The sequence below is a fragment of the Malurus melanocephalus genome, unplaced genomic scaffold (genome assembly GCF_030028575.1).
Source record: "Malurus melanocephalus ecotype Western Australia unplaced genomic scaffold, MMel_1.1 scaffold_32, whole genome shotgun sequence".
NCBI classification, from domain to species: Eukaryota; Metazoa; Chordata; class Aves; order Passeriformes; family Maluridae; genus Malurus; species Malurus melanocephalus.
This window is the reverse complement of record NW_026623264.1, coordinates 678,644-703,419: the sequence shown is the minus strand read 5'-3', so window position 1 is coordinate 703,419 and position 24,776 is coordinate 678,644. Positions and strand designations below refer to the sequence as shown.

Genomic DNA, 24,776 nt, shown 5'->3' with positions numbered 1-24,776 from the left:
TGAATTGCAGGAAATTGGCTTCAGTTATCACCAMCTTTCACTTCAACCATGGTTGTGTAAGGGAACTTCCTGGGTACCCTTTGGAGTGGTTCTAGAGTTAACTACTGCACAGCATCTGTTAACATATGGTAACATTTTTAGTACTGTGAGCACACATAAGGATTGCACAAAACCAAGAAATTGCTACTTGAGCATTATGACTAAATATCATGGAATCATAAAATCATTTACGGTGGAAAAGACCTTTAAGATCATCAGGTTCTATGATTGCYCTAGCACTGACAAGTCCACCACTAAACCAYGTCYTTAAGTGCCACRTCTAYACATCTTTTAAACACCTCCAGGGCTGGTGGCTCAGCCATTTCCTTGGGCAGCCTGTTCCAATGCTTGAAAAATCTTTCCATGAAGAATTTTTTTCCTAATTTCTAATCTAAATCTTCCCTGGAATGACTTGAGGCCTTGTCCTACCACTTGTTATATGGCAGAAGACAGCAACTCCACCTGACCTCCTTTCAGAAAGTTGGACAGTGTGATAAGGTTTCCTCTGAGCCTCCTTTTCTCCASGCTAAACAACCATACCTCCCGCAGCAGCTCCTCACAGGACTTGTTCTCTATACCATTATTGTGTAGAACAATATAGAACGTCTTCCTCATCTTTTTTACTTGCAAAACTGTTAAGAACATATATCTAAGTCGAAGTGCGTGACAAAAATCTTTATACTTTTACTATGTGTACATTTATGCAGAGCGACATACTTCAACAATTATATTCTTACATTTAATCAAATAATTGATATTTTAAAACCAAACAAGTCATGTTTTGGTGACTGTACAATCCATATGCACAGCAATTTCAGGGAAAATAACATTTCAGTCCTCTCCAACGTACATCAGCGAGATACTGAGGGAATAACATAATTTCAAAGTATCAGTGGACTTCAGCCAAATCTAAAAGATAGATTAAGCCCAAATGTCATAGAATTCCAAAAGTGCTGCAGAGTTTCTCTAAGAACTACTTCAGCTCCTGGTTAGATTTGCAAAACACAATACTTGGCATTATCATGTGCAAAAAATGAGCCTCTTGGTATAATTTTCAGTCACAGACCTCAATTGCATGACCCCTGAGCATTCACAAACACATGTGAATTTACAGTTACAGCTCTCAGCTTTTCAAAGTCTGGAAGATCCTTTCCACTATGATATTATCTGTCACTAGTCTATTTCAGCCACCTGCTTAAGTGAACACACTTAGAAAATCTCCAGCATGAGAACAGCCCTCCTATATATCTTATCTTACACATAAAGAGTGATAACTGAAATAAGAATATAGCCCTGTAATGTTCTTTTTCTTCTTTGCACATACATTTCTTTTAAAATGGATAACAATGTAATTGTTTCTTTTATTCAGAATATAAAAGAATTTTAGCTAAAACCTTCATTGATCCACCTAGGAGATGGGGCTTTTTTAAAAGAAAATATACGAAAAGTCAGCTTCATGCTTTTAAAATCTAAATAAATCAGCCACACTCTGAAAAAAATCTCTTGAACACMCATAAAGATGGAAGTTTGTGTTCTGCATTTAAAGTAGTGTACACTTCAAATCATCTGCCATAAATAGGAGAATTTGTTTTCCCACAATTCTGACAGGAGCATGAAGTCTTGTAATTTTTTAAGAAAGGGCTGAATAAACAGAGAATACTGACCTCTAAAGAGAACAAATTAAAAAGCTATATGCCAGGATGCCCTGCAATTCAGTGATKGCACAAAGCCATGATTTGAAATTAGTTATACTGTATAAGTTGTGAAAAAAGCATCAAAGCAGTTAATGGATTCATGTGGTACATAATAAAAAAAAAACTTCAATCACAGTACCAAGCAGTTACTGACCTGGAAAATATAACAATGAAAAATACCCATATTTGCTGATAGAAACTGAAGTTCTGTATGTTACTTTTGTTCCCATGTAACACAGTCATATCCTCAYATTTTGAGCAGCTCTGCAGAATCTAGACTAACCATTACATCAAATATAAGACACATACTGTCAGCAAATTGCAAAATGAGAATTAAAATAAAAGACAGCTTTTCAGAAGCACAGCGCTTTCAACGCCAAGATGTGCATATTGAACTTTCTCACAGTGGTAGTTACTATTACACGGTGATATTATAATCACYGTAAGCATGGCTACTCCTTAAATATGCCAGGATTTGGCTTCAGAATCTCACAATCATTTATACTACACTACCTAAACTGAAGGTCCTGTTGGTGAACTTTCTTAGTTTTAAGTTGATTCTGTGCAAACTTAGCCAGTTTTGATGAACTGCACAATAGAAAAATATTCCAGGCTTTGCATAGCACAAAATCAGAATGAATTCTTACAGTCAAGAACTTATTTAAAAACCCCCAAAACACTAGTTTGTACATAGACCATATTCTACCCAAATGTCAAGACACTAGAAGATTCCTTTACAGTGCCTTCCTGGTTCCAGATACCTTCAGGGATTCAAGTGTCTGGAAGAAAAGACATATACATTCACTGGATATATTTTTCTCACTATCTGCACAGAAATTAAAGATTCTATCCTGTATGTGATAAATAAGTGATCCAGGCCATTTTCTTATTTAAAAAAAAATGCATGTATCAAACTTAAAACTACTGAAAAAGAAATTTATTTATTATTTCACAACAAATTAAGCAGAACAGCTTTTTTTTTTTTTTTTTTTTTTTTTTTTTTTTTTTTTTTTTTTTTTTTTTTTTTTTTTACCATGAGCACAGTCAAGCACTAGAACAGGCCGCTCAAAGATGCTGGAGAATCTCCATCTTTGGAGAGAGTCAAAATTCGTTCAGAACAACCTGCTGTGGCTGAATTTTTGAGCACAAAGTTGGGCTAGATACCACCAGCAGTCCCCTTCAACATCAACTACTGTCTCTTTCTTTAGAGTCTATAGTAAGGATGCAACAGAAATATAGAAAGCAAAAAGAGCACTATGTGTTTTCCTGATTTTTAGATTAAGTCCAATCTGAAAAAAAATGGTGCCAGAATTCATAAACACAAGAATGCTGAGTTATTCTGAATTTCCCATGCTTTGATCCCACTTAAAATTCCATATGACAGAAACTGGGGGAAAAAAATCGAAATCCATAACTACCTTTTAAGCATCATACACTGAAACTTTGAAAAATAGCAGAAAATACATTGTTAAGTACAACTGGAGCTACTATTAATGAAATACAATTAGTAATTCTAGGAAAGGGAGGCAGCAGTCAACACTGAGCCTTCCAGAGTGTAATTTAAGATACAACACAATCTAATGGAAAATTAAAATCAAGTCCTCTGAAGACATTACAAATTCACATTACGTAAGCTTTTAGTAGCTAGTAAGTCACAATAAAATCTACTGAAGTGAAAACTGTGATGCAGCTAAGAAAAAGAAAAACCAGAGGAAAGATGGTGAAGCTKATTCTGTTCCTTCTACAGAATACAATCTGCAAGTAAAACCTGGAAGGTATTTATGTAGGAAACCAAATTAATTACTTTTAGCACTTGAAGCATTTGATATGGGATTTTGATGCAGCTGGGAKTTTATTCACACATTTATGGTCTTCATAACATTTATCGTGTAAGTTTCATATTAAATCCTATGAGCCTGCACACAGCTGCTGAATACTTTTGCTTTAAACATAAGGAGCAGTTTCTGATTAATCTCCGTTTGAATTTTTATAATAAAAAAATTCAGAAAACACACGTAATTTTTTGCAGTTACCCAGTAGTTCCATTGCATCATCTTCATTGTCAATGTCTTCTTCGGTTACAGATGGTGCTGTGCTTTGAGCAGAATCAAAGGAGTCCTGAGAAAGCATGGCAGCCAGCAGTTTCTTATGTTGCTGCTGTTGATGTTTTAATCCTTTGGTCTTTGGCTCCATTTTTAAGCTGTGAGGGAGGAAAGCACAATTTTCTCTTATTGGTACTCTTCAAAATATGTCACTCATTCCCTGATCATTGGATGTTGTAAGACATTTCRTGTTTTTAGTTTCCACTTAAGAGTTTTGACTCAAATTGGGAAATTTCCCATTGATTTTACGTGCACTAATCATCGAAATAAGTTACAAAAATAGAACAGCAGGAAGTCAGTTACTAATCAGTATTGCTAAGGCAYTGATGCATAGCAAAAAAGCTGACAAAAAAGAACTGTTCTCTTGAGTGGTTTTGATATCATTACYCCACAGAATTAAAGGCTTTATATTTATAACAATTTTCCTGATTCACTCAGTTGTGTCTCTAACCTAAATAACAGAGAACTGGAATTGCACATTAGAGGGGTTTTGGCAGGACTTGCTACAGTTCACCATTTCTGATTCCTTCCATTATCAACACAGAAYGGACAGAAGTTTGGTGCCTCACATGAGGGCCACCTCATGAGGGTACCAGAAACACCTCAGACTGTCCTTACAGACTGTTGTAGGAACGCAGTATTGTTTCAAATATATGATTTTCTAGAATAATCAACAATTGTTCATTTCCCCAGCAAAGATAAACACTGATGAGACAAAGTGCACCTTGGAGATGAAGGACGGGCTTTGAGTTAGGACATCAGGTTATGGGTAGGGCCTCTGCAAGCTCTAGTTCATTTCACGCTCTAAGAGACAAGAGTATCATAATAAAAACCACTCAAATTCCCCACTGTGTACAGACATTATCCCTGGAGGAAGACTCCCAAGAGCCTTGCATCTTCTCAAAATACCTCCAAGAAATTTTTCATGTAGAAAWCTACTAACAGTGACTTGGAAATGAGTTTAATCCTATTTTCATGGTGTTCAAATTTCTGAAAGATGAACTCAGTACCAGCAGTATTGCCATCAGTACTTTTCCATGGTCTCTTATCACTTACTAATACCTTTCTTCCTTATAGCAGCAACAGAGAGCAGTGCAAAACCAGTGACAAACACAATCTTTTCTCTGTAGCAATCCAGAACATTAAGGGCAGAAATGTAACCCTTCATCCATTTGACAGGACATCACTAATACAGCTACCTCAGACCGGCTACCCTGTCTTTCCCAGTCAAAGCAGTAGCGACACCTGTCCTATCAGTTGCTCTTTCCTTTCCTTTTTTGAGTTACTAGGCCAGGCTATAAAATATATGTCATGTCTGCTTCTGTAGCTCATCRTCATAGGAATGCGTGTTTTTCAGGAGGAAATGGTGGCTCTGTCACACGACWCTGATGGCAATTACTCTACCAGTGRTTTGTCTATGACTAATCCTCTAGATATTTATATAGTGCTTCATATATRTAGCATTTCCATACATTTAGTGAARGGTAAAACAAAACACAMTACCTGTAAATAATGGAACRATTACAGTGTTGACTTCCYTGTTCTTATACTTTAACTGWGTATTAAAATTAGTTCTAAGAGTTTGTTGGCTTATCCCATAAATCCTGATAAATAGTGATCAATAACCTATCAATTTTTATTAAAAGTGGAACTAAATAAAATTTAATGAGATAAAATTGGAAACATCAAGTGTGAATTTTTCAAATTGCTCCCTCTTTCATTTGCTAGATAAAAATGCAATTTAATTATTTTATGTTACATTAACTATGAAACAGATTAATGAAATACAGATGACGTAGCTAAAAAATTCTTTACAACTGATAACTTCACTCTTTTGAGAGCAAAACTTATTCTCTCCCCATTACTTTTAGAGGTACTAGGTGTTTGCTACATTAACACTAAGTTATTATTACCTAGTACTTGTCTCATGGATTTGGTGTGTGGTCAATAACAAATTCTGCTAATAGCACTTTAATTCATGGTAACACTGAATCACACCTTGAAGCAACTGCTATTAGTTATTAGTGAACTATAATTAAATACTCAGATTAATCTCCATCAATATGGATCTTTTAAACTTCCATATATAGTTGACAYCAATTTTAGTATCACCACTATCTTGAAGTTCTGCAACTTTATGATTCCTTTGCAAGGCTGCAAACATGATTTTTATAAATGCCTTACAAAAGCTGATGAAATGCTAATGAAGCAAAGAATTACCCCGACACAAAATCCGTCATCCAAATGTAAATCCATATGCTGCAGGTAATTTAGTAGTTACTCATTTCCACTGAAATCAGTACTCCCACTTAACGATACACATTTTTCAACAGGCTGTCAGCACTTACTGCACCTAAAATCCAGAGATACCAGTACCCCATGAGTCTTTCCTGGCATCAAGCTCCCTATATTCTCCTTATTCACATGCCAGGCAACCYGATTTTGTCATATACTCAACAAGATTCCTCAAATACTATTCTCAAAGCCATGAATTACATTTTAAATAACAGCATTAGCTGTGAGATTTCTCACAGCTTGTACCACCCTCTAAAAAGAGAAARATATGCTTCTTTGAATCATCTTTGTTGCTTAGAACTAGATCTCTTTGCTCCCTTMTGGAACTTAGACAGAGATGCCTATTTCTGCTCCTTTCTATTGACAGAAGGGATAYAAGGTCATCAATTTGCTCTGCAACATGGAATAGGTCTTTATGCAGTGCCTTTACTCGATTGCTGAATAAGGAAAAAGAAACCCAGATCTGCACAATCAAGCTACAGTGCCAGTTGCTGACTCCCTTATTTTCCCTGGAACTGCCCGGGAGAGACCCAGGGTCCGAGTTGTGTTGGTTCCCATCCAGCATTGGGCTGAGGGATCAATACWATCTGCTGCYACTTCTTTGAAACAGTAGTACTCASAGCTACCTCCACGATAATCTAATTAAATGAAGTACTCATGGATAACGAATATTCCCAACATGTGAGGAAAGTTAATGAATGCAGTCTCCAAGAGCACAGCTAATGACAYGCTAGTTTCAGTGTGACAGGGAGGTGAATTCCAGTGCAGAAGGCACACAGAGGAATGTCAACGAATACCTTACACCTTTTCAAACAGAAAGCAGAGTTTCTCCCTTCTAAAAAAAGGAAGAAAAAGGTGTCTGCTGCAGTCAAGGTACTATGTATAAATGCTGCAGGGCTAAGGGAGAAACATAGGTGTTTAAGCCAATTAACAGAGGCAGTGCAAAAGATWTACACTCAGAAAGGCATGAATCCCCTTTAAAGCAAGGCTGTGAGTGTTTAACCTTCCATGATAAACATATCTTTAAATAATGGAAAGTGGACTCCTTGTAAAAATTATAATCTCTTCCATGTAGCTGAAGCACATTAACAAACTCTTTCAGTCAAGCACAATAAATCTTCAGAAGTTATTTACCGCAGAGAACAAAATTTTCTCKTTGAGAAAGACTTGTTATTCACACCAAAAAGTGTGAAGAAGGTTACACTAAAGTGTCAAGAAGATTAACAAACAGCTACTACCAGCCCTGGAAAAATGGAATGGTATAAAGTATCCAAATGAAGCTGTGCACCACAACATTATTACACAATGGACCCCARCCATGTCACCATACACTTAGCTTTGTACATGGGAATAAATCTATAGCATTGCAAATGAGAATTAAGTTAATCAYATAGAAAAGCATGAGAAGAGAATAGTCACATATTCATGACTTCTATTTATTCTGTATGCTGCCACTGTGGCATGGGAATTAAAAATCCCTKCACTCTGCCCTCAGGAATGAACTTTTGAAACAGACAGCTCTGTTWCACAAAATACACATTTTCTAGGCTRGATCAAAATCCCACCTTCCTCCAGGACTGCTGCTATCCTCACTGTCCCACTGCTCATTTTTATTTCTTGGTATTGGTGGCTGCAGCATCTCAGCAGCCAGAGGGTCTGCATCATTCTCTTCACGGCCAATCCATTCTCCAATTACACGAGGCCTGAGAAGGGGGGTGTTAAAACCCGCTGTGTCCTGAATAAAAAWAAAAAAAAAAAAAAAKRRWYRWTKSWCYKYWWSYMYWSAWSCAWASAKRKRARSARARRMARAAAAAAAAATTAAAAAAGTACAAAACCAATACATTACATTATCATTTCAGAGGGCTACAAAATACCCAGAAACAATGATGGACTAACAAAACATTTCCCATTAATAAAGTAGCAACAGATATTTGTGTACTCTGATACCCTGATGCCTCAAATCCCTCTTATTTTTTTTTAACTGCAACTGCAGAAAAGTAATTTCTTTTTTTAATAAATGAACAACTCTTAAAACCTTCAGTGTATCTTTTCTGCTAAGGAATACAAAGCCATTTGTATCAAAAACACAGAACTGAAAGACTGTTGTCGATTAAAAGCATCACTCTTATTTGCATTATGAATTAATGYAAAACTAATAGATACATCTGCATTTTGCATTTTAAAAATAACCCTGCTGGGCTTTACATAATATATCTTTCTATTCTGAAAATGGTATTAACATTTGAATAAAATGCATTTCTGAAACTATTTTTATCCACTTACAGAAGAACAATAAGTTGGATAGGGTTACAAGAAGCAGGCAAAATAWAAATGACATATTCAAAACAATAGCAACAACTTGCACCATCATATTGGGAATTTAACAAAACCAATTGTACTTAAAAGTTGTATGAAAAAGCATTCTGAAGCAGTGAGTATCTCTGTTTTCAATTTCACTAGAACAGTTGTAATTAAAGGGTCATGTACAACAGCACAGTCAAACTAAAAACACACCTGTATACCAGAACAAAAAAGATTCGAAATTATGGGACAGGAATAGTTATTTTTCTTTAATAAAACTCTTTGTAGACTAGTAAAGACATTTCAAACACAGTATGCCTAATTAGGAGAGATATGTTCCAATCATTTAATGAATGAAAATTATAGGAAAGAAAATCCTTGGCTGTTACCTAACTTAGTGACTCAATAAATATTCCTGCCATAAAAGAATGCTTTCCAAACAAAAAGCATCTGGAAAAAGTACAGCACACTGACTACATAGCCTAGAAACCATATTTTCTCTCCTTCATTAAAAAAAAAAAAWCACTGTCAAATTCTCCTCCTAATTGAAACAGATACGGTAAAAGCACAATTTGAACCAGGGTCCTCTAGCGAAATGAAAGAAACAAAMAGAAAAAAACAAACAAACAAACAAAAAAGTCTGCAAAGTTTTTTTTAATATGAATGTATTTCCACTCCGCTGGCTAGATGCTGCAGCTTTGCTCAGCATAAGAACCTCTATTTTGAGAGCCAAATGYAACCCAGGCCCTGGATCTGAGTCACCCTTGCTCTTTTGTTCTGCTTTCTGCAATGTGCTTGAGAGTGTTTTACCAAACTCCACTCTCCACACCTCTGKCCAGAGCCATCCATCACTTCACTAATTCACTTTTACACAATGTTTATTTTCTGCAAGGACCATTGAAAATTGAATTCATGGCTTCAGATGTTTTAGGACACTTAACCACTGGTGTCTTTTTTTTTTTTAAATGTACTTACATATTCCGTGTATTTATTCGGAGCTTTGTCATAGTCAGGTAATGCAGATTAGATGACAGTCACCTCTGGGCACTTGACAAGTGTAACTTGTCACAGGTGTGATGACCATCCTAAGCTTACGAGTTTAGAAAAAAAGATTGTTTCACTGCCCAGAATGCCTTCATTACACAAAGTGCTTACAATAGTTTAAGTATGAACCATCTGTCCCCTCCTGAAGTTTATTCCTGTAATTCTAGCTATTTTCTCCCTTCTCTTTCTCCCTAGGATAATTTCTAATAATTAATAAAAATTGTTCCTGGAAATAGTTAGTTACAATAACTTGCACTGTCAATCTTGCTAAAAGCTTTCAGTCCCTTRAGTGAAAATGGAAAGCACCTAAAAATTTGCCCTTTTTTCAGTAACATAAGGTTTTCCATATGTTGCAAAATCAACATATGAATAAGYAAACCATGAATGCTCTGACTATCCTTGCTATGCTAATTTCTTTCATAGGCATTTTAGGGATTAAAGTAGCACTTTAATACTCTACTTAAGAGAAATGCAATTGACATGACACAGTCATGCTTTGCCTCACTTTATTTACCTTGCTTTCCTTTTTGAATCGCGTCACATCAGTAAACCACAGTTTCAGTGACCCAATTTATTGTCCTCCTTTCAACTATATAAGCAACCACAGTGAAGAATTAGAGACAGCTCTATTCAAAACACCAGGATGTTTGTTTGGCACTTTATTTCAAAGGCTGCAATAAATTGAGATGATATATTCTGTTCCCAAATAAGATTTTATAGTTTTGGTTGAACAGAAGAGATTGAGAGCGACATTAGTGCGCACAGAATTATTTTCAATGCAGRTAAGTATTTAAATCTGCATATTAACCAAGAGGACCATTTTATGGTGCAGCCCAGATGTCATCCACTTATGCACATCAGTAGCTACCAGTTTGAGACACTCAAGTTTCCTTTATGTGGAGACAAGAAGGGAAAGACCACTGAACCTCCTCTTCCCATTGGGCTGAGATGTGGTTGCTGGAGGCATCCTCTACCTGAGAGCACAACAGTTGTATATCCATTTATTTATGCAACAYTTAAAAAGCTCAGTATTCCTATTTTCTGATAGCGATTTTGAAGGAATCTCCATAATGAGAAATACTTTGGGGTGAGACAAAATTTATTCTTATTACCTAAGAGTAGTTGTTTCTTCTATTTTATTAATTGTAACCTCTTTTCATTGTAGTACACYACATATAAGAAGAAAGTATGGCCCAGCATAGAAAATGTGTTTTCATATTAACATGTTATGACAGGTCTCACTCTTTACTGTTTTGCTCTAGAATTTCTTTTCAGTCTAGAACTCTGTGAATATCAAAGAAAGGCTAACATCCTTGTTCTTCTTTACATTAAACTCTTCACATTATGTATGAAACATGCAGTTCCCTAAAACTTTTCCTGAGTTTTTGTTCAGTGGCAAGGAGGCTGAGTCAATTCAAAAATTCATATATATTAACTCTGCACTTTAGTTTTAAAATATGAGACTGACAAGGCATCCATTCTTATTTTCTTTCCTTACACAGCATACTTGCAGCACCAGTTTCTGACTTCACATAGCTGCCATGGCCTAGAGACACACACTTAATCAACAAGACAGACATCAAGTTCTGCAAGCCTGAAGTAAATGAAAAAGAAGGGAATCTACACAACAAATCTGTTTTAATTGCAGCAATTTTAGGATTTCTTTGGGTTTTTTGCAAGGGTACCAGTGAACTCAGAAGTTTTAGAAGACTATGTCAAACTGAAAGACCCTATTTTGACTGAAAGACKGACTTGGCCTGTATTTTTTCTACTTCTGTCTTGGACTAAGGCTCCAAGTACTGACAAAAAGCTAATACTAGCAGATATTTGACAAGAATACATTTAAATGAAGCACTCTTTCACAAAAATGATTCAGAGCAAACCGGTTTTCCAAATCCAAATGCTCGAGTAACTAAGCAACTAACTAATTAACTGGATTACTTGGAGGAGGAGTTACATCAACCAACAATACTGATTAAGTACTCTCCTGACAAAGGCAGCTAGAGGCTACTGAAGCCGGAGAGATTTTTTATTTTTTTTTAATAGACAATCAGGAGCAAAAATAAAGAAACATATACACAAATTTCCTGTTTTCTCCAGGTTCATAATCTAACCACAGATGAAACAGCATAATTATGGGCTCTGTCACAGTCTTAGTTCCCCAAAATATTCTATCATGAGGAAAATAATGCAAGAATACAAAAGTTTTACATCTCTCTCATAACACTTATGTGATGTCAATGTTTGAACAGAATCCGATGCCAAATGTGGCCATGCTGTTCTAGACCCAAGATATGCACCAGATGAGATATGCACCCAGATATGATGAGTTAAATTGTTAATCCAAATCACAGATGAACATGGTTTCAAAAATTATTTTGTGCTGCCAYAGTTTAGATAAGGAAGCTCTAGTATCAGCCTGCATTTCTGGGGAAAGAATTACAACTTGACTACATTTACACCTGAAAAATAAACATCACTTGGGAACACATTCAGCTGAAATAAAACCAAAGTCTCATTAATGTTAAAACAACTATTATCAGTCTTTGGCTGATTTTGGCCCAAGACCATTTCAGGAATTGGCTTGTGGAGGTGGTCATTCCTAGGAGGCAGGATTCTGTGGCCATACATATATTCCTTAACACTAGATTTTACACTCATTAAAAATCTTTAAGGAGTCAAACAAGAAATAGAAATGAAATTCATTAAAGTTCATAGAGATTAAAAATCACTCTCCTTGTCTAAATCTATTCTGAAAGCCTGTTGAACAACACTGCACAAATGATGCATGTTAAACACCTTAATTGTTTGGGGTTTTATTAATTTTCCAAATAGCTTTTTACTTCCASAACATTTAATCTACCTGTCCTCATCCAAAAAAAAATATTAAAGCAGATGTAGTATTGCAAAGGTGTCAGGTAATGCATGCTATTGAATGTATATAACCCAATTCCAGGTTTTATTTTAAATATCCTACCACCTTCCAATTTTAAATTATAAAAAATACTAAAAAACACCTAACTCTTCACTCAAGCTAGATCCGGAGGAAATTTCCCAATTATGTTCCTCATCTCAGTTTTCACAAGAAATAATTACATTTAAAAAATATTAATGCTTTTTAACAATATCATTGATAAGCAAAAACCAGAAATTATTTGCTCAAACATATATGTGAAAAGCATGTGATAACAGGCTCTAGCCTAAATTGTCTTTTTCCTCCTGCAAACAGTAGTTTATAGGGGYTTTTGTTTKCCAGAAAAAACAAAACAAAACCAATGGAGTTCTTCTTAAGTATTCTTACAGGCAAGGGTTCTAATGGAAGGACTTCCTAATTGTGTTTATCATCACTTCTGAGCCCAGTTATGAAAACAGTAGGAAGACTTAGGCTATAGTTTGGAAACGGCAGCCACAGATGCACATGATCAGTCTTATCTAACTGTCCTTCCTTGTAGAATGCAGTGAAGGCATTTTATATGCACTTGTGYCAGAAAGATTTGTGTCCTCATTTTACCAGCAGAAGCAAAAGTTATTAAAAAAAAAAAAAAAGTGTTCTATATTAGGTATTATTCCTGCGTCTTATATACCTTTTGATCTCATTTTCTTGACAGCAATGGCTTCTGACAYCAAGAACACAAAGTAAGTTTCTTGGCACTAGAAGCACACTGCTGTTCACTGCTGAGAATAAGGAAGATAAACTGAATAAAAGACAACTCTAATTTCCTTAGTACTTAAAAAAATTAGCATGATTACTCTTTCAACAGAGAATTTATTACATCTAGAACTTAAGTCCATGTTAACTGTGTATCAAGGTATSAAAAATGGCCAGAAGAGAAGAGATCATTTTTGCATTCACGAAGGAGGTAAAGACTGATCTTTATGCCTTGTGCATTCCCCAACAAATCTGGGAAGTAAAAATAATTCCTAAATATTCTCACCTGGGAACCATACCGGGGAATGCAGAATTCAATGTAATGAATAAAAGGTATTCAAGGCTAAAYGTTTCCAAAAGTACACAAAGTAATCCACCAGACTATATTAAGAAAAAATGGTGTCAAGATCAAAAGTATTTCCATGGTCTTATTAAGAGTCTCAAAGTCAATGACCTTTTTTTTCATACTTGACAGTCCATCCTGGATCAAGCTATTACTGTATCCACATATACTTTACTTACCCCTATAGTTTTCCATACCCAAGCTTCCTCTGAACCCAAAAGAACTGAAGTGTGTATGCCAGGACAGTGGCATTTGCTTTATCACAATCATCTGTCTCTGTACTGTTGATTAGGCATATTTTATCAATCTTACCTTATCAAGTTCATCAGAAATAGCAATGCCTAAAAACAAAACAGATTAAAAAAATTTAGAAAAACGCTTTCTATAAATATCTTTTACTACGGTAAGTAAAAGTGAAGTTAAATATGAAAAGTATACATACTGTTCTCTGCAATGCTGYTGTACCATACAATGTATCATGCTTTGTTCCATTAGTGAAATTGCCTGGAAACAATACACTCTCAACTTTCTGCAGCTGCAATATTATCAAAATGACTTTTCAGAAAGCTATGGAAATGAAACCGGTAGATGTGCCAGTAAAGTGACAACAAAGTTAAGCATACTTCTATCTGCTTTCTAAAATTACMTTAGCAATATCAGATTTACCAATGCACAAATTATTATGTAACTCATACCCTGACCAGCATGCATAACATCATGCTGCAATTACAGGGCAATATGTAATATCTCYCTCTTCATGATACAATGTAGAAATGATCCTATAAAAACAGGTAGAACTTCAGAGAATAAAGTAAAATTTACAAATAGAATGCAAAACATGTTTTCTATCCTCTGAACAAGAACTTGTGTATCTGCTTATCTTTTCTGCAGATGCCTGCMCAAGGCTCCCCTATGCTTGCTTCCATCATGTCATCTGTTTTAATTATTTCTATTCTGTAGCATATTAAATATGCAGAATTCATCTCAGATTTTTAACTTTTTACACACATCAGTATATCACAAGGAGTGAACAAGTMACCATATATTTAATACTACCATGTTGAAAATTCTGAAACATTGGAAGCAAGTATCTCCTAGATTCTTAAAACGTTTGATGAGAAATCCTTTTTGATTAAATCTTCCAAAACCAAAGAAAAGGCTCTCCTGGTGCTGAAAGTAAGTGGAGAATACTCATACACAGGAAGAACACACACTTGAAAATTGTTTCCTAACTCATATCATGTTATCAAGACACCTTCTTTGACTGAATGCAAGAGATGATACTGCAAAATAAGTGGTATTGGCTGATTAGGGAGTTACTCTTTCTAAAATCATACTAAATACTGCAGCAGTATAAGCTTATATAAGCCTATGCTATTTGTTATACCATAACTACATTAATTCTTCGCAGATTTTTACAGTGCTTTTTTAATCATTACCTCTATATGKCTAATTCTCAGTTTATATGAGTTCCTTATAGTGATTTCTGTTTTCAAAGGAAAAAGTGCTAGGAGAACTGCAAATATAATTTAAAGACATCATCAATACATAAGAAATATGGCAGGAGTTAAAAAAATATTTACAGTAATACAATAGTTCTAAAGTAGATTAGATTGAAAAAGATCCATTTGGACTAATCCTTTTATCCCTCACTACAATTAACCAGTCTAATAACTTTGGATTATTATTATTTAGCCCAGATACAACACTAATGCCCAKAGAATATAATAACCAAGTTGCATCAACCAAACTTTAAGATGTCATGACTTTTTTCAATCCCAAATGAACACCTTCTAGAGAGAAGATAACTGCACTCTTGAAGGTAGTAAAAACCTAAATCAAGGTTCTTTTTGCTTCATCTTTGAATATCTGATTACCATCAAACAGCTTTTCATCACATGGACACRTTTTGCATAGCCAAGRTCAATCTGTTCTGCAAGCATGAACTCTCTCTAAACAGTCAAACTACTTTTTCTCAGCAATATCCCATAATGTTAATATAGTTCATTTTGTTTTGATACAGGTATATTCACATTGAAGATTGGTACTCTTTTCTTCTTTCACATATCTYTGTGAATGGGTCTTTGAAACTTGGGAGCAGACAGAAGAGCAATTTTTTCTTGCGTATACTTACCTCTTAAAAGTACTTTTTTTCAAATATGGTAACATAAAATACAAAATATAATCTTATCATTGCCAAAACTCTGTTCCAAAAAAGCCAAATGTTTTTTACAACTCAACTGCAAATCAAAGATCAGCAYTAAAAGTACAAAATAGCAAATGGAAAAAACCAGTACACTACTATGTGCCCCACACAAAAACCTCTACTAATCTCTCTGATTAAATTACATATAAGACATAAAATTGAAAAACATCCACAATCTAAATGAGAGCTTTTAGCAAAATGCCTTTTTTGTGTAAGTCCTATTGCTCTCCAGAACTTACTCTGAATTTAAAGAGTCTGAACCGAGTAATTAAATTTAGCAGAATGCCTCAAATTTCTTCTTTACTACATTGGAAACAGTAGTAGGGCACCAAAACTAATTGTATTTCCTAATCAATCATGTAGAGAGTTAGCAGTTTCTGAGGACATGTTGCCAAAATATTTTTTTTTCAAATTTAGAAAGCTTTTATCTTTGCCATCACAGAATTAAACCTGCAAACTCTTTTTAGCTCTGTCTCTCACATGTGGCATCAAGAAAAAAGAAAAAGGATTCTGGGGAAGACGCTTTATAAGGAGCTTGTTACAGCAATCTTGACATGGTGACTCTTCTGGAGGTGGTATTTACCATGTCACTCACACAGATCTTTTTGTTATGTCTCAAGCTTCATTAAAATTAATCTTACTTTTGTAGTCACTGATAACACAACTAGCAGAGACTAGGACAAATAACCCCAAAAAACTTTGGATGTAAAACCAGTTATTTCCTTCCAAGACACTACTGCACTACAGGTAGTGTATACTCAACTCTTAATTTTCTTTGCAGTTGCCAAACTCGCAGAATATCTTGGCTGAATTTGAGGGGGATTTGCRCCCTGTGTGCAATAGACAGAAAATCACAAGGACGTCATTTTYTCGGGTGTAGGTGTCAGGTAGACTCCAGTTTTCACAAAATAACTCCTCAAAAAACTAAACCCCTTGCATATTTACCGTAACATTTAAAAAACAAACAAACAAACAAAACAAAATAACCCTTAATCCAGAGTCCTGAGAACACAACTCGAGATAGTCACCATTATAATAGAGGAGCATTTAGGATTTCTGGTTATTTCTAAATCCTTAGCAGACTCATAACTTTTCAGTAGTCAGACAGATTACTGTCAGTTACTTTATTTTCAAGCAATACACTGACAATTTAAAGTAGTTGAATTTCTATAAAGAAATGGTAACAATGGTTGCCATCTCCAATTCATGTAATTGCTAGTATCCCAGACATCAGTACTTTTCAAAAACAAAACSCTTTTTGTCACTTATTTTGTATTGGTGACAAGTAATTTATTACGCTGTCTACTTTCCATAATTATTTTCATTTATTTCCCCTGTGACTTTATACAACATAAAAGAGAAAACAGAAATTTTACTATTTATATATTTCAAATAGGAAAACAGTATTATAAAATCACTGAATACTAGAGACAAAGGGAAAGCCATTCCATGAAACTACTCTAAATTAAAACACCATTTCAGTTTCAGGCAAAAYATTCATAGGTATAGCCAAAATGTCCGTGCACTAAAAACTTTTAACCTGCCAATTTAGCCACTTCTTCAAACTGCAACCTTTTCCCTCAAAACTTAATCCTAATCACAAAAAAAAGTCTAACACCAGAAAAAGTGACACATCTAGTTTATTCAACCTTAAATCCAACAGATTTTTTAGAATGAAAGTTACTATGAACAACTATTCCTGACTTCCCACAGCTTTTAGAGCCAGAGCATTTAAAGCCYGATTCTGCATGATGATGAATGTAGAGAATGGAAGTTTAAAGCTTCATCCTCATTGCCCTGTTGCAAGACACTAAGCATCAGATAAGAAGGGGACTGTATAAAATGCTCTCCTGCCTTTGTTGAGAGCGGTCTTCTGCTGTCAAAGGCAAATCCTCCAGAAACAAAGGCGTATGCTTTACCTTTTCTCTTATAGCAGCTGTTTCTCACTGACAACATTTGCGGTAGTTTTATATCATATTGTGACTGACAGTTGTAAAATAGACCAACCACTCTCAATAACCATTCCAACGAATGGGGTGAAAAGTTTGCTTCCCACCATCAGCTAAGCCTCATGGACAAGATTTAATGCAGTAATTATTTAGGTAGCTAGCTGCCAATTTTATGACTTGAAATCCTCCCTTTTACAAGTAATTATGGGTGCTGAAATTTGATCAGGCATCACAAGTATCCAGCCCACTCAAGTTGTCTGGTGAATTACGCAGACAAATTTAGGGCACTYGTTTCTTCTTTTGGATGGAATAACCCTCTGTGCTGTAAGGGTGCTGAACAATGTAATAATTGGTATGAATATGCTTCCACAATCCTTCAGAAATGCTTCACAGCCAYGACTACTGCCATCTCTGATCAGCAACAAATCTGAGTGGGGCTGTTGATGCCAGCACAGCCTCTCTCCACTGGAAACACTCATTCYGTCACTAGCTTGGTTTTTGAAGAGGACTGGAAGAACAATGTGCTGTCTGATTGCACGAAAGGTCTGGTATGGTATGATTAAATGAAACATAACTAATGAACAATATAATAACAATGTAATTTATGAATACTTACTGTACTTCAATTACTATTATATCGACCTTAAGCAGATTGCCTAAAAATTGYATCATGCTTTATTAGACATTTACCATATGGATTATTATACTTAAAATACTAAATCAGTTGTTTTTCATGCCTCTTTTAAAATCAGCATGGATTATTAAAACTATTCTTTACATGGCTATTCTAGATTTCTGTTCTATCCCTTAGACAATCTGCAGCAGCACAAGTATGGAGAAACAAAGATGATGATAAATACAGCAATGCAGCACCTTATTTGATGTAAAAGTCACTTCTCAAAATACTTGCACTATATTTTAACAAAATAAAATCCCTTCTGAGTCTAGAATGAGTATCTTCCGCAGTACAGACTTTCTGCWTGGACATTCTGCTTAGTTTCTAGCTTACCAAGAAATGAACTTTCTTTCTGAAGAAAACTGAACATTGTTAATTACAATTCCATGAGTCTTTAAACTGCCTAGCTTTTGCATATGCACTTAGCAGAAGAGTTTTATTTATCCAATACCTAATGTATCTCCACTCAGTGGCATTATTTCTCTTTGATAAGTGATTTTTAGACATTGATGTCCTCAATTCAACAGCATAAAATTAATTTTCAAAACAAAAGGTACCTCAAAAGTTTAGGTCTTTTTAAAAAAGAGCAACTGACATCATCTGGACTTGTGCAGGGCATCTGACACTGCCCTGTATTACATCCTTGTCTCTAATCTGCAGAGGCATGGATTTAATGGGTGGCGCATTCAGTGAGTAAGTAATTGCTGGATGCCACACTCAAAAGAACTGTGATCAATAGCTCAACATCAAAGTAAAAACCAGTGGTGAGTGGTATTCCTAAGGGGATGGTACTGGGATGGGTGCTCTTTACTACCTTTATTAGCAACGTAGTCAGCGTGATCGAATGCACCCTCAGCAAGGTTGCTGATGACACCAAGATGTGCAGTGCAGTTGAYGCTCTGGAGGGAAGAGATGCCACCCAACAGGACCTTGACAGGCTTGAGAGGTGGGGGGCTGGGCAAACCTCATGGAARTTCCACAAGGCCAAATGCAGGATCCTACACCTGGGTCAGAGCACTCCCAAGCACAAGTGCGGGCTGAGCACCGAATGGATTGAGAGCAGCCCTGGGRAGATCGACTTAGGAGCATTGGATGAGAAGTTCGATGTTACCCGGCAGTGCGTGCCTGCATCCCAGAAAGCCCAACCACATTTGGGGTTGCACCAAAAGCASTGTGGCCAGCAGGTTGAGGGGGTGCCTCTGCCCTGCTCAGGGCAGACTGGAATACTTGGAGTACTTGTGCCCTACTCTGGAGCCTCCCGCAAAAAAAAGGACATGGACCTGCTGGAGCAGGTCCAGAGAGAGACATGAAGAGAGACATGAAGATGGTCAGAGGGCTGAAGCATCTCTSCTATGAAGACAGCCTGAGAGAGTTGGGATTGTTCAGTCTAGAGRGGGTATGGGGAGACCTTAGAGCACCTTCCAGTACCTAAAAAGGCACAAAAGCAGTACAAAAAGCAGTAGAGGGACTTTTCACAAGGGCATGTAGTGACAGGACAAAGCATATGGCTTCAAACTGAAAGAGGGTATGTTTCGATCAGATATTAGGAAGAAATTCTTTACTGTGAGAGTTATCAAACACTGGAAGTGGTTGCCCAGAGAAGCTGTGGATATCCCATCCCTGAAGTTTTCCCAGGTTAGGTGGGACCWGTAGCAACTTGATCTAGCGGAAGGTGTCCTAGCCCATGGAAAGAAGTRGAACTAAATGATTTTTAAGGTCCCTTCCAACTCAAAGCATTCTATGATTCTATGAAATGGCAAGTGATAAAATGCCTAACTGCTGTATTATTCCTAATCAGTTTTACAGTAGCTTAAAAGCTGGCAATATTTTCATATGCTATACATACCTGAAATTACAGATCTTGTGTTCTGGTAAGAATGAAAGAATGAAAGTTTTGAAACTTCAGAGATACCTACCATTTTTGCTTTTATTTGTTGTCCTTAAATAATTACACAAAGAAATAAAAMAAAAAATTGTTGAAGGGTTTTGTAAGACCTACATTTTTCCAAAGGCACAACATACACCTGAGAACCACAAGAAAATAAAATGTTACTGCTTTTATGTATGCCAGACTACCTTATTTAACTCAATATTCAAGGAAATATTTATGCATTTTCCTAAACATCCAGAAGATGGCCACARAGCTCCCAATAGCCAGTTTTCCTACCTGCCAAACAAAGCTTCCAGGATCTGACACATGGGTTTTGACACACCAAGTTCAGACATAGTAAGACTACCTCAATTCAACTCTGACTAACTTGACAAAATTCATTCTCAGGATCAGTCTAGGCAGAGAACTTCTGGATGGCTGGACTGTCAACCTCATAGCACATATCACAGGTTCTGTAACAAACTCCAGGACAGAAACAGCATTCTTATTCTACCATTATTAATCCCGCAGCTTTGAGCACGAACACAGAAATATTGTATCATGTATCAACTGTCTGGCAGTTCGCTGCCCCAACGCATTCTCCAATTTCTTGTAACTTAGGGGAAGCTCATGTTCTTCTTATTGGTGGGACAGGTCATCTTAGATATGCTGCATTTCCCACGGCAAAACCCTGTGCCATACTGCAGCAGGCAGCACTGCACATTCTAGCCCTGTACCTGTTTGAACCGTGTACTTAATACAAGGAGAACTGAAATTATTTATTTCACATCATCCTTGGATTATAAAGGACATAAAATGGTTGCTCTARTTGCACCAAACAAAGCATTCCTCCCCCAGAAAAAGTACACAAACCCCAAAATATCTCAGTTGTTTCTGTGTAGGAACTTTAAAACATGTTTGTCATTGACTGTCATAATAGACATTTTCATAATATTTCTCTGCCTATACAGAGTCATTTTACCACTTTCAAAATTAGGCATATTTCCTCCAGTATTAACTCAGAGATTTTCTGTGATGGSATASTGAAATGAAACCTCAGCRTTTTTACCAGAGAGAGGCRTATTAAGYAACTTTCAGCTTTCTGTAGTAGTATCCATCTCAGACAAGGAAAATATTCCTCCCAACACTTGGCCATATTAGAACAAGAGAAACTATGATGTACAAGGCACCACAAAACAGCATAGGAGCACACTATGCATCTCATAGTTATTATCTAGAAAACATGKATTTAATCCCTCCTCTTATTGGCTTAAAAGAAGATAAAAAGTTATTAATCCTTAGCAAAATAATYTCTGCTTTAGACCTGGAAAAATTCTATATCCAAATTTCTGAGTGGCTCCAATGGAGACTACAGGTTTCAGGTTTAGTGAGTAATGAATTGTGCAAACGCACAAAAATAAAATGCAAAGTACTCAACAAATATTATGTCCCAGAAACTCTCCTAGGCCAAGGTCATCACAGAAGAAAACAATCAAAACCACAGAACTGTTTAGGGAAAGGTGTACACTGCAGTAGGTGGGCTAAGATGGGTAACCCACAGCATCCAGTAGCCACGGAAAGAGTCAGAGCGCACRTTCTGCTGCCCCATGAATGCCAAGCCCCTTGTAATAAGAACTAAAAAGTTCTATATCCTAGATGACAGTCACACRAACCTCTGTTCTGAAATAGTACTAGAGAATATTTACCAAGCCAAATACTGTTCCAGAAAAGGACAAGGGAACTCAAAAAGATACTCTAGTCCTGAAATTTAGGGTAGGTTGGATCAGAATGGCAAATACCTTCACAAAGGTGATTAAAATTTTAATATTTGTAGGAAAAGGATAATTATAACTCAAGTAGCAGTGATCTCCTGGCTATACAAGTTGCAATTTATAATTGAGTAGTAATAATTATGCTCATATTCTTCCAGTTTCAATCTCAGAAAACACCTTTATTTTGTATTATTACTCACACATCATACCAGAAGCAAGTGGATTTTATGAGCAAAGGCAGTATCGGATAACAGCTGCAGTACGGAGATAAAATTATCTTCCTTAAAGGTTTGATTGAGCTTATCTAAAAATGTTGATCTCAAAATAAATCACAAGCATTGATCTCACACAAGAATAACATGATTTTAAAGTTCAGACTGAAGAGAAGAAAGGAAAAATCCTCCACAGAACWCTGATGACTAGTCTCGTGGTTCAGTTAGCGGAACACATTTATGGGCAGATGATCAACTGATAAGAGGGAAGTAATCTTTACAGACTCAARTCCATTTCAGATCAACAACTGTGTACAACTGAAAAGAATACTACTGTGYTATGTTTAAAAACAATGGCCCTCAYAAGGCAAYTGACAAAARTGTAGTTATGTCTCCCAAAGATGTGCATTTACAGTTATATCATTATCCCCACACCATCAGAAATATCTGRCTTCAATAAATGTCAGTGGCATTCAAGTTCATCTTCTATAAATGTAATGTAAATCATTAATAGTTTCCTAGAGTGTAGAAGCTTCTAAATGAAACCCCATTCTAATGTGTTTTTCAGAGAATGCTGAACACATTCAAGTAGTTCATGATGTATATATAAAGCTTCTCACATCCCACACACTCACAGGTTCATCCACAAAACTGAGGACATGATTTTAGCTGTTTGTTAACATATTGTAATTTTGTTCAGAACTTGTTCTACCCTTTTTATTAYGAGATTTTTACTCTTGCTGCTTATCTTCTTCCCTGTAAAAGATAAACAAAACGTATTCTTTTACATTTCACTATTCCATATTTTTCTTAAAGAGGTAAGATCACCCTTGCCTTTCTTAACCTAAGAAAGGTGATTYCCTGTCTTAGCCTATAACTTAACAACATCAACTGATTCTAACGTTATGATCAAGAACTGTTCGAGATACTCTGGAMGGCTTAGAGATCTTCCATTCTTGAAGGTATTGAAGAGCCTTGACACATGGCTCTAGGTGAGYCTGCTTGAGCAGCAGGGATGGACCAGATGCCTTCCAGAGGTATCTTCAAACCTCAACCACTCTGTGATTCTGTAATTCATTAGATTTCCAGCAATATTTCCTACAAGATGGAAAATTATGGCTTTCAAGTTTACTGATTGTTTATTGATTACTCCCCTTGAAAATTAAGAAACAAAAGAAGACGTTTCCCCTGTTGGTTATGGGTAAATATTGTTGTTTCTGGGATTCCCTAAAACTGACTTGGATTCACTATCAAATAGTTTTGGTTAATGTTAACTTATTACCATTTTTTAACCTTAGAATGTCGACTGAATTCAAAGCATGATAAATTTGTTTTTTCCCCTCTGATCTGAAGTGTACAACTATCCTGAACAAGCATTTGAACACTACTAACAAAATGTCAGTTATCCTCTCTGAAAGGCTATGTGTGATAATAAAAGAGTACCTATCTCATAGCAGAAGACACTGTTTTCATCAAATGMAGTCACTAAATATGCACCCTAATTGTGAACTGTTCATATAAAAGACGCAAAGCTGTTCAACAAGTAAACAGACTTCACACCTAACTGCAGCAAGATCTCRCTGATGTAGTCCTCAATTTTTCCTACTCAAAACCTTCATAATTTGCTGGTTTCCATATCTTGTTATCTGTTTTCCAACCTCAGAAAATGGGGTGTGTGAAAAAGACAGGCATATTCATTAGCAAGATCCTTAGCTATACAGATTTTAATTCTGTTTAAAGGCAAACAGGCCAAAAGATAAAATACAAGAACATACACTTGAAACAGGATGGAACTTTTCTTCCCTATGATCAGCAGAAGAAGGATGACAGCCATAAAGGTAACAAGCCTTGCAATAAAAGAAAATTAAACATGCATAAAGGAAAGCAATATATTCTTGCAAGTTGCTTTATAAACCAAAATCTCCCCTAAATAGATGACTTGACACTTCCAGATCTACTTCAATGACAGCTGACTGAAGAAGCAAACAAAACCTAGCCCTCCCAAGCCTCTGAAAAATGGTATACTTAAACCAGCAAACTCCACCATGCTTAAACCATAAAAAATAATTATAAAAATAATCTTCTCCRGACTCTTGAAACTCCTACAATACTTTAAACTCTGGAGTGTAAAGTCACAGTTGGTTTCTTGGACTTACTGCAGAGAAGAATTAGTCACTCTTGATGGGGCTTGGGAGAAAGTGTCTGAATATAAGCAAGTTCAGTTTTAATCACTAGGACTGAATATAGAAGATAACAGATATCTAAGTGTCCAAGTTGCTCTTTCTAAAGCTTACAGGTTTTGTAATTTTGTGTRATGTACACAATTTTATCTCAAAGCAGGTATCTAGACTGCATAGTAAAYGAAGCAATAGAAACTAGAACATAATTCACAGCTGCATAACAGGCAACAAAGCCATGGAAACTCACTAAAAGATCCAAAGCTTATCTTAAAAAATGTAAGCAAATTCCAGGACTTGATGGAACATTTATTTAACTTCAAACATTTGATTTTATGTGTCACTCATCCCTGTTAAAATGCTGAAGAACAAAAGAGAGAGTGCTGTATAAAGCCATTGATAGCATGTTTCAATCGTTTGTGTACTCAGCTGCTGAGTCCAGTGTCT

At 36.0% G+C, this 24,776-nt stretch overlaps 1 protein-coding gene across 1 annotated transcript in view; it reads right to left on the bottom strand.

Annotated features, from left to right (window-relative positions):
* CUNH8orf34 (chromosome unknown C8orf34 homolog) overlaps nt 1–24,776 on the bottom strand; it is a 145,600-nt gene that overhangs the window by 86,282 nt on the left and 34,542 nt on the right. The window contains exons 5-7 of the mRNA XM_057363911.1: nt 13,780–13,808; nt 7,696–7,865; nt 3,767–3,933 (exon numbers count right to left, since the gene is read on the bottom strand). Coding sequence (XP_057219894.1) covers nt 3,767–3,933; nt 7,696–7,865; nt 13,780–13,808 — 366 coding nt within the window. The remainder of the gene's footprint in view (nt 1–3,766; nt 3,934–7,695; nt 7,866–13,779; nt 13,809–24,776) is intronic.